The 10,958-nt window shown below is 33.4% G+C and overlaps 1 protein-coding gene across 1 annotated transcript; it reads right to left on the bottom strand.

Annotated features, from left to right (window-relative positions):
- Positions 1–6,111: 6,111 nt before the first annotated feature.
- On the bottom strand, positions 6,112–10,912 carry LOC116346037 (dnaJ homolog subfamily B member 6-A; the record flags this gene model as incomplete). The annotated part of the gene is made up of 5 exons (XM_031775937.1): positions 6,112–8,759; positions 9,091–9,337; positions 9,419–9,604; positions 10,376–10,549; positions 10,803–10,912. Coding segments are annotated over 5 exons (814 nt in total), but the record flags the coding sequence as incomplete, so codon positions are not given.
- Positions 10,913–10,958: the final 46 nt, after the last annotated feature.

Here is a 10,958-nt window from a genome sequence, read left to right as displayed (position 1 = left end):
GCCATAACCTTGCCAGCCGACTGTTGCGTTTTTCCACGCTTTGGATTGGGTTCGTCGCGTGCAGTCCACTCCGCTGACTGTCGATTGGACTCTGGAGTGAAGTGATGGAGCCATGTTTCGTCCATTGTCACATATCGACGGAAAAATTCACTTTTATTGCTGTTGAACAGCTCCAAACATTGCTCCGAATCATCGACACGTTGTTGTTTTTGGTCGATTGTGAGCTCGCGCGGCACCCACTTTGCACAGAGCTTTCGCATACCCAAATATTCATGCACGATATGTCCAACACGTTCCTTTGAAATCTTCAGAGCCTCAGCTATCTCGATCAACTTCATTTTACGGTCATTCAAAATTATTTTGTGGATTTTTTTGATATTTTCGTCAGTAACAGCGTCTTTTGGGCGTCCACTGCGAGCATCGTCTTCAGTGCTCATATGGCCTGTACGGAATTTGGCAAACCACTTACGAACGGTTGCTTCGGCTGGTGCAGAGTCCAGATAATATTTATCAAGCCAATTTTTAGCTTCGGCAGCATTTTTCCCTATCAAAAAACAGTGTTTTATTAACACACGAAATTCGTCTTTTTCCATTTTTTTCACAATAACAAAAGTAGCTTCACTCTCAATGCAATAACTCACGAACTAATTGTCCGATTGCTGTCAAATTTTGACAGATATCGTTTGGAGGATGGTACTAACTAAAAATGGTATCGATTTAATTCTAGTGGCGCCCTCTCATAGAAACGATACGAACTTTTCAGCCCGCCTGTTAGGTCCCACTTGCCCGTTAGTATTTTGACCTGCCCGGTTAAGGGTTAAGTGGGAATTTTCTAAACATGTGATCAAAAAAGGCGAATCAGTGGTAAAAGTCAATTGACAATCAAGAATCCAAGTTATTCAAAACAAAGACTGCAATTTTATTTCAATTTCATTATTGTTTTGTTCTTTTATTAGAAGTTAAAAGCAGGATAAGAGTACAATAGTTTTTTTTTCTTGTAAAAGAGTGGAACATATAAAGATCTCTAATACAGTAGCTCTTTTATATGAAATCTGTCATACTAACGCCCTCTTTTTATCTTTTGGCGAACTAAACAGAATAAAGTTTAATATAAAAGTAAAGTCTCCATCAGGATATTTTATACAGCCGGTGTCAAGATCAATAAAACTGTTAATAGAATCTGCCATTTTTACGCAATTTTGCGATGTGATTGCGAGATTAAGAATATAAATAAAATAAATGAACGGAATAAACGAACTTGACAGAACAAAATAATTCGCACGAGTGTATGACAAGTATGTAAGAGAACAATAACATTACGTTTTGTATCTATCCGTCAAATGTCACACTCACACTTATAAGTTTACGTATGGAGATTTTATTGGGTGTATCGATTAATTTTTACCGCTGACTGTTAGATGTCGCCACTTAAACTTGTATGAAGTTTGACAGGTGAATCCAATTGCATTTTGTACATGTGACATTTGCCAATCTAATTAAGAGCAAAAAGATTTATTTTCGACACAGTGTCATTATTTTTTTATCAATTCAAAATGGATCGCGATAAAATGTTTTTCCGAAGTGCTCTCCTTATCTTATTTGATACGAAGAAAACTGCGGCTGAAGTGCAACGAATGCTTTCGTATACTTATGGTAAACAAGCTCCAATAGATTCAAGCTGCAGAAAATGGTTCCAACGATTCAAAAGTGGTGATTTTGATTTGAAAGACAAAGAACGGCCAGGTCAGCTAAAAAAGTTATACGGATTTGGAAGCATTACCCGATGAAAATCCATGTCAAACGCAAAAACAACTTGCATTGGAATTAAATGTCACTCAATCAATCATTTGTAAACGTTTACACGCAATGGGAAAGATTCGAAAGCTAGGAAAATGGGTCCCACATCAACTGAACGAAAATCAACTCAAAGCACGAATCACAGCATGCAGAGAACATCTCAAAGAACACAAAAAACATAGTTTTTTGAGTCGAATTGTCACGGGCGATGAAAAGTGGGTCTATTACGACAACCCCAAACGTAAAGGAGCGTATGTTGATCCAGGCCAACCAGGACCATCGCAGTCAAAACGGGACATTCATTGCCAGAAGGTTATGCTGTGCATTTGGTGGGATCAAAAAGGTGTCGTGTATTATGAGCTGCTAAAACCAGGTGAAACGGTTACAGCCCAACGCTACAGCATGCAATTAATCAAAATGGAGCATGCATTAAAGATTAAACGACCACGGATAGCGTCTAAACAAGACAAAGTTGTGTTTCACGATGATAAAGCCAGGCCACATCGAGCAGACATCGTTAAAAAAAAAGTACAAGACTTCGGTTGGGATCGGCTTGATCAACCCGCGTACTCTCCAGACCTTGCTCCTTCTGACTACCACTTGTTTCGATCGATGCAAATGGGTTTGCCCGAGATATCGTTTCGAAATCCTGAAGGAATGCGAAAATGGATCGATGGATGGATAGCCTCAAAAGATGAGGAATTCTTTCGACGCGGAATCGACAAGCTACCAAGAAGATGGGCGGAAGTCATAGCTAACGATGGGCAGTACATTGGTTAAAGTACTCATTCATTTTGTTATTCAAATAAATATAGATTTTCACCCAAAAAACGGTAAAAATTAATCGATACACCCAATAACAATATCATTTCTACAAGATCTACACACTCTACACCCGAGGCTTTTTAAGTTAAATTAAAACGCATATAAATTTATTTTTTTAAATAGAAATTATCTAATGCTAATTGTGCTAACTTCATTTTCAAAACAAAAAATGAAACAATTTATTAAATTATTTTTCAACAATTTTTGGAATAACATATGCGCTCATTCTCAAACTTGTGAAATAATATCCCATTCTATATATAGATGGCACTGTCTATACGAAGTTCGGCAAACAAAGCATTACGCTTATTGAGCGCATTACACCTCTTAACATATATCCCTCTTTAAAAACCAATAATAGCAATTAAAATACAAAATAATGTCAAATAAATCAAACTATTTCAAAAAAAAATGTCACATTAGTGCCAAAGGAACTCGTCTTGAAAAACTAGACACTTGTTTTCTTAACATTGAGTATAGAATCTTTGTACTTTTCATTTAAGTCATTAAGTTCGCGCATGGCCACCTTCAATTTTCCTCCAGTTTCAAATCCGTCCGGTAATTTAAAAAGATTAATTTTCATAAACTCATTCAAATTAGTTTTTTCAAATTATCCATACTGATTCCTTTTATTTTACGTAAAATTAAAGCATTTTTCAGTTCCTTTTCAAATAATTTTAAATCGTTTTCTTCAGATGGTATCTGCGACAGCTTCTCACATGCCGATTGTACTTTTTTATATAGTTTAAGTTTTTGTGTGACGGTTGTTGCTTCGCTCTGTTGTTTGATATAAAATTGTTTGATTTCCTCGCCTATCTTGGATTCATCATCTTCAAAAGTGTTTGCAAAGGAGCGAGTACGACGTTTCCCCCTTTGCTAAGCGAAATTAATCCGATATACGGCGCTGATTTAAATGTCACTCTATGTCATTCCACAATGATACATTTTTTAGCTTGACAATATATAAGCTCTTCATTCAACATGCATAATTTTTGAACGGTCGAGTAAAAAAAGAAACATATCATAAAATATTCTTCTTACGTTTATCATAAAAATTCTCTATTTTTTAAATTTATTTGTTTAAAAATAACAATAATTCCAATAAGAATCTAATGTAAAAAGTAATACCAATGCGACACCTACCGTTAAAATAGAAAAGGAAACTTATTTGGAATTGTAACATTTTGGTCCGCCATAACAGCATCTTCGTTTTGCTTCTCTGTGATTGGTCAAGTAAAACGAAGATGCTGTCATGGTGGACAAAAATGCTACAATGGAGACCAACTAAGTTTCTTTTTGCATTTTTACGGTAGGTGTCGCATTGTCATTACTATTTACATTGGATTCTTATTTAATCGATGAAACATTTTTTGTTGAAATTATTGTAATTTATAAACAAATTAATTTTTTTATAAAAAAAAAATTTTAATAAATTTTTTAATGAAAAATGTTAGAAAAATATTTTATGACATGTTTTTTTCAACGATTCAATAATTATGAATGCAAGTGAATGGCACGTATATGAGAGACATGGTGACGTGCCAAACCGTAACGCCATCTATCGGATAGAATCTAAAATACAATTTCGTATTGACTATCTCATATTTGTGTAATTTTGTTCATAGAATTATAAGGTTTATTCCGACAAATTTGTAAGGTTTTTGTTCGCCAACATTTTACATAGCATGCCATACCCTTGTATGAATGTGTATGCATTTTAAATGAAGAGCTTATATATTATCAAGCCAAAAAAGTATTATTGTGAAATGACAGAGTGACATTTACATCAGCGCCGTATATCGAATTAATTTCGCTTGGCATAGGGGGAAATATTTTGACAGATAGTACTCGATCCTTTGTCATTTAGCTGAATAATGACGTCTTTTGTCTCCTGAGAGAAAGTAAGCCTAAAATCACTATCTCTTTTGTTAACCCACGTAAGAGATTCAACCAGTTCTGTTACCGATTTTTTGTCAGCAACCATTATTGGTATGTCATTTAATTTTTTATCTTCTGTCACCATTCGATGAATTCTAAATCGCTCATATTTTGTGTCATGTTCGCGTTTTAAAAATATTCTAGCGAATCGTTTCATTTTCTCTTCTTCTTTTTTGTCGTGATCCCTTAAGTTACCAATTGCTTCTTTAAGTCTATGGCCTCTACGTTCGATTGGATCGACATTAGTCTCATCCCGAGTATCATATACTTTCGTAATTACTAAGCTTATTCCATTTTCATAATGATCAATATTTGAGATCATATTACTGCTATACTTTGGAAACTTCGGAAAATAGAAATAGCTTTCGAATCCGTCTTGAGAAAATGTATAAAGAAGTTTCACCTTCTTGGCGTGTTCCCACAACTTTTTAAGCAGATAATTAATGGCGATTTCGTACCTAATATGTCCAAGACCTTTGGTATCGAAACCGCCACAGTCATAATATGTTATGTGCTTCTCTTTATCGATCATTAAATTTGGCACAATCGTCTCTGATATTGTCAATGTCTTTGAAGCAAGTTCATGAATAATTTTAATTTCGCCAGTTTCTGGGTCTACTTTTACTTCTAATTCAACACCAGTGATGTGTAGAGTCAACGTGGTTTTAGCGTGTCCGGTTACCCACAAAACCATCAAAAATTTTCTTTCTTCAGTCAATTTTGAAGTTAAATTTTTAACCGTTTCATCGACATAATCAAAAATGGTTGATACTGAAAGAGCAATCAAAATAATATTTGATTTAAATATAATTATTTTGTTTCCGAAAAAAGTGTGTAAGTAATGCATTGAAGCTAGAGTCGAACCTCGAACGTCACTCATGACTTGAGGTTGTTCCCATATAGTTCATTTGCGGGGTAATTTAGTCGATAGTACGAGAGCAACAGCATTCTTTGCTGTGCATACATTTATTTTGTTCAAACAAACATTGTAGTAGGCGTGCACAACTGAGCACATACACGACTAAACTACTCTGCAAATGAATTATATGGGTTGTAAATATTGCAAGCAAATGAGATTAATTTTTTTTTAAATGAAATAGAATGACGAATCCGAAGATGAATAATATCAATTTTATTGGATAGAAGAAGAAGAAGAAGAATTTCAAACGATTCTTTTTCAGTAAAGGTGATTTTGAGCAGGTCGGTAGATAATGTTTAATCTGCACAGAGAGAATAAGTTGGTAAATAGAACTAAGTATAGTCATTTCCAAAAAGATCTGTGTTGTCAAACTAATACAATGAATTTCGGAACGCATTACCATTCGAAAGTACACGAGGCTCCTTAGTTAAACGTGTCAATTTGGTTTGAATTTTGTTGAGGGTATGTTGTTTGTTCAAAATTTTGACAGTTCGCTGTAACAGATCTTATTGAAAACGATTATACAAACCCTTATATTTGTCTTCGAAAAAAGTCACCGAGTGATATTCATTTGCTGCGAATCCATATTCGAAGAGATATCATGGGAAAAAAATGTGTCAATATTTCTGTTGTAAATTTGTATATCCATTTTATTTGCTTTTTCTTAAATTTATACATTGATTAATGATCTTTTGCTGTTATGGCAAATAATTAACTTTAAGATTTATTCTCCATCATTGTTGTATCATATTTTTAACTCTTGATATTGTGGTACGAAATAAAAACGTTATCAGCAGTCTAGAGAAAGTAATATGTAATATGATCAAATATACAAGGTCGTGGGCTATTCGAAGCAGAGACGAGAACGAATTTCTTTTTTTCGAAAACAAAAAAAAAAGCTAACTTAAAGGTACCTGTCAATGTGGCATTAAATAATTAACCTTATACAGTTTCGAATAAAAAAGAACGGTCTTTTTCCTAAAAACAATAACAAATTATCAAGTTGTTTGCTTCAACACATTGTGTTTGCAGTGAATTAAATCAGACTAATTAAGTGCTTGGGAAGCAAAGTTGCTATTCTATGTTAAATCATTCTATGCGCGCGATATCTGTAGATGTTATTTCAATTTTATAATCTTTGGACTATTGCCTCACATATATCGTTTTGTCCGTGTGCTAAACAATTTCCTATAGTGATCTATTCAAACAGTTATGTTATGTGTGTGCACTCCATTTCTATTCCGAATTTTGATATTCAAAAAGTATGTTGTAGAAAAGAAGTGTATTAAATGTTTTTGGTTATGCTTAGTTTCGAGTGGTGATGCAAATTAAAACGGAAAATTATAAAGAAAGCACAATTATTATATCTAGATATCAAATATTTTCTTATCATGTAAATTGGATCAACAATTCATTTTCAGTTTAGCTAACAATGTGTCTATCTCAGGATCAGTCAAAGTCACAAATTCATCGCCATATTCGTACTCATCTAAGATCTCGCTACAATCTTCTTGTCTTTTATCATGTAATTACATGAGAGTCAGCTGCCAGAAGCGATAGCTTCAATGATGCTGAATGAATGTTGGCTTAATGTGGATGAGAGAGATCATTTTAATTGAACTACACAGACATTTAAAATTGAATTTTTTTTTTGCCAAATCGTCATCGTTTTCAGCATATATTCATTATTTCTAGAGATTCCCGTTCTAAATCTGTCTACATTCGAAAAAATAAACGATGTTTGGCATCAATTTGTTTCTATTGTTTTGGCTTGCGTTTATGAATTCGAAATGACTGTGCAAGTGCCGAAATCGTATATAATCCATTGATTTTTGTTGTTGCATCCAAGAAATAATTTTTTGCGATCTCTTAATTCGTTCTTGTTCCCTCAATTCCACATTGGCTCAATTGAATCAGTTTGATAAACATACACACACACAAACGCACGCACACGCATAAGTAATTACACTAAAACTACGCACATTTTTCTTTATATTCATTTAAAGTAATTTTTTTGTTGTTTCGTTTTCGAGAATAAACTTCGGTTATCGTTAAGTTAAAGTAGCTTATTTTTTTTGTGAGAGTACAATGAGATTTTGAATGTTATGTATAAATTGACAATTTTCGCAGTTTTTTTCTGATTTTTGTTTGATTGATTTTTTCTCGTATTTTGAGTACAGCTGAGATTTTTTGGCTATTGGCAAAAATATCATAAATTCAAATTTGTTTGTGACGTTTCTGAATTTAAACACAAATTATTCTTACATTTTACTTAATTGGACAAAATAAAAGACGAACAAATTGGTTGTAAAACTAAGTGAACATTTTGCACGAAAAATTTAGCTAATTCACACAACTCAAAGACCTTTTCAAATCAAAATATTGACGCTCTTTTTTTAAATTGAATTTGAATTGCATTTTTTGTTTATTCAAACTGCATCCGAGCCTATCCTCTCTCTTTTATTCTCTTTTCGTTAAATCGATCGTTTAAAACATTTTTTTTCTCGGCTTTTTATGTGTATACAAAGAGTTGCAATTAAAATCAATTGGCTTCTCTGTATTATTTTCTCTCTCTCTTTTGATTCGTTCGACTGCAACATAATTTGTTTGACTAAATGTGTTTCAATATTGTGTTGACTACATATAGCAAGTAAATCGTTAAAAAAATGTTTTTGTCTTTTTTTCACTGTTCGGTTTTTGTTTTGTTGTCTATTCATGGATTTTTTGTTCGTTTTTTCGCTCTAGCGCCATGAAATCAAGCACACGACAATTCAGTTATTGGACAATTTCGGATTCAATGTTACATAAAAAAAGATGTGTTTCACGAAATAATATGTCCAATAAAATGTGTATGCCATTGAATGTGTTTATCAAATAGTAATTAATTATAGCTAAACATTAATTATGCTTTTTTTTATTTTAAGATATGGAAAATAAATTAAATTTAACTGCAGCATTCTAAAGGAGAAGTGAATGGGATTGTTGTTGGTTTGTACACGCATTCTGTCGCCTTTTCTTCATATTGAGAATGATGGCAGTACACCCATTTGGATGAATTATAAGAAAAAAAGGGGGTAAAAACTACGTGAAAAACATTGATTTTTGTTTTCTTCTTGTTTATAAAGGTGGTGTGAATCGCTGATATATAAATGAAGTGAAATGTTGTCTAATAGGTAATCGCTTTTAATAAGTAATGGCTTGCTGCACACCATTCACAGTCTTCGATTTTAATACATCGTTTTCGTATTTTAACACCGTCTCCTTGCCGTTCTCGAAGATCCTATGAACGAAACGAGAAAAAAAACCATTCGATTATTTTGGTGCGAATTTTTTGGGAAACGTTTTTATTTTATTTTTTTTTTTTTTTTTTTTTTTTTTTCAAAACGAAAAGACAAAATTAAAGTTCAATGAATGTCATTGATTTTGTACATTTAGCGAACTCTACTGGCCGGCAGCATCTAATCGTTGAAAATGTCTTTCATTGAGGACAAATTTTGGACATAGTTTCCTTTTTTGCTGTTTGGCCACTGATAGGACGTGTGACGTGTGACGTACAATGACATTCAAGAGGAAAGGGTTTCACTTTAAATTAAATTACACGATTTACATACTTTCTAGTCATAAGCTTTTTGCCATTGACAAATGTGGTGGAGGTGGATGTTCGTTTCATGTTACTGTTGCCGGGCGCATTGCTAAATGACATTGACGAAATTGATGTGAATCCATTTGATGCAGGTGCTCGACCAAAAAAGTCGTCCATCAACGAAACGCCCATAAACGGATTAATAAACGATGTTAACAACGTACTGTTCTGAGGATGTGAATGCCGATGGCCACCACGTCGACCATAGCCTAAGTCTGTGTCAATGAAACAAAAAAACAAAAACAAAATCAAAATTGTTTAAAGAGACAATCAAAAAAGTCATCATTCGTTCTTACCGTCACCAAATAGGTCAGCAAATGGTGAATTGACGCCGAAAAACTCTCTGAATACTTCATCGGGTGAACGAAACACAAATCCAAAATCGAAATCGTCATAGTCGTGACGTCGAGACCGATGAGAGCGTTCATTGTGTCCGAGCAATCCATCTTTTCCATATTGATCATATACACGTCGCTTTCTCTCTGTTATTAATAAAGATAGAATAAGATGTTCAAATATTAGCCAACATTCAATCAAAATTACTTAATCACACTGTATTAAAAGCAATTTGTTAATTCTTGTTTTTATTTATATGCAATGAAAATCTCTCGTTATCCACACTCCAAAACACACAAAATTTCAATGAAGTTACATGATAAATTAGTCTCTTAACCTTCTTCATCTTTTATTTTTCGTCCGATTTCTTATTAGTTGCTTATGAAAAAAACTGGGAATAAACGTCAAACCAAAAACACTAACTTTAAACAACAAAAACCAACAGCATTTGGTTATCAATATATAGCGAAACAAAGCGAGTGAAAGAATGACTCTCCACAAAGAACAAAATCGTTAAAAAAAATTGAACGTCAAAAACGTCGGTATGTAATGAGAGATTTTAAAATAAAACAAATGATCGTGAAAATTATTTACAACTCCTATTCACCCGGAATTTTTTTATATGAAGGGAAAAGTTTGAACACCATCACTTGCTAAAATAGTATGGCGTGAAGCGAATATATGAGACAAAGATTGAATATGAAAAAAAAAAAAATGAATGGAAACTTCACTGCGGGATCGATATTTTAGTGAACGCACATTTTAAGCGACATTGATTGAATTAGATGTTGACGTTCTCTACCACTTTGAACAAAAAAAAAACACACTCAATGTATATGAACGAAGAAATGGTGTGTTCAAATCACAAATAAAATGCATTAAGCAATTGAAATAGTAAAATCGCTGTATTAATATACCAAAGATTTTATAAAATGGTGTTGGCTCAAAGAATCCTCGAAACGTAAAGCCAGAATAACGATTCCCACGTCGATGTGGTGATGACGACGAATAATCGTGGTTGTGATGATGACTGTAGCTATGATATGAACTCTTGTTCGTACCGCGTGTATCATAGATTTTACGCTTTTTTGCTACAACATTTTTTTTTTCGACACATATTTTTTTGTTTGAAAAGATAAAAAGAAAGAGGGAAATAAAAGAGACAATGTAGAGAAAATTCACTTAAACTATTCTTATTGAACTGTAATCTCGTTTCCCCCAGATGGAAAACATTTCGTTGAAAAAAAATGTTCAGTCGAGTATAATCGATGTGGTTTGGAAACGGTACTTCAAATTGCCATAAAGTTGTTCGAAACGATGTGATTAGAGTTGGAAAAAACTTACCGTCCGATAAGACCTCGTATGCTTCGGAAATTTCACGGAATTTCCGATTGGCTTCGTCCAAATTGTCTGGATTTTTGTCGGGATGCCATTTCAATGCCAATTTTCTGTATCTGCAATTCGAACCGAGAGAAAAATGTGAAAATGTTAATTGACATC

Source organism: Contarinia nasturtii, unplaced genomic scaffold, assembly GCF_009176525.2.
Source record: "Contarinia nasturtii isolate CC-2019 unplaced genomic scaffold, AAFC_CNas_1.1 Cnas_scaffold_1408, whole genome shotgun sequence".
In the NCBI taxonomy this organism is placed as follows: domain Eukaryota; kingdom Metazoa; phylum Arthropoda; class Insecta; order Diptera; family Cecidomyiidae; genus Contarinia; species Contarinia nasturtii.
Note: the sequence above shows the minus strand (reverse complement) of the source record. Positions and strands in the feature narration are given on the sequence as shown.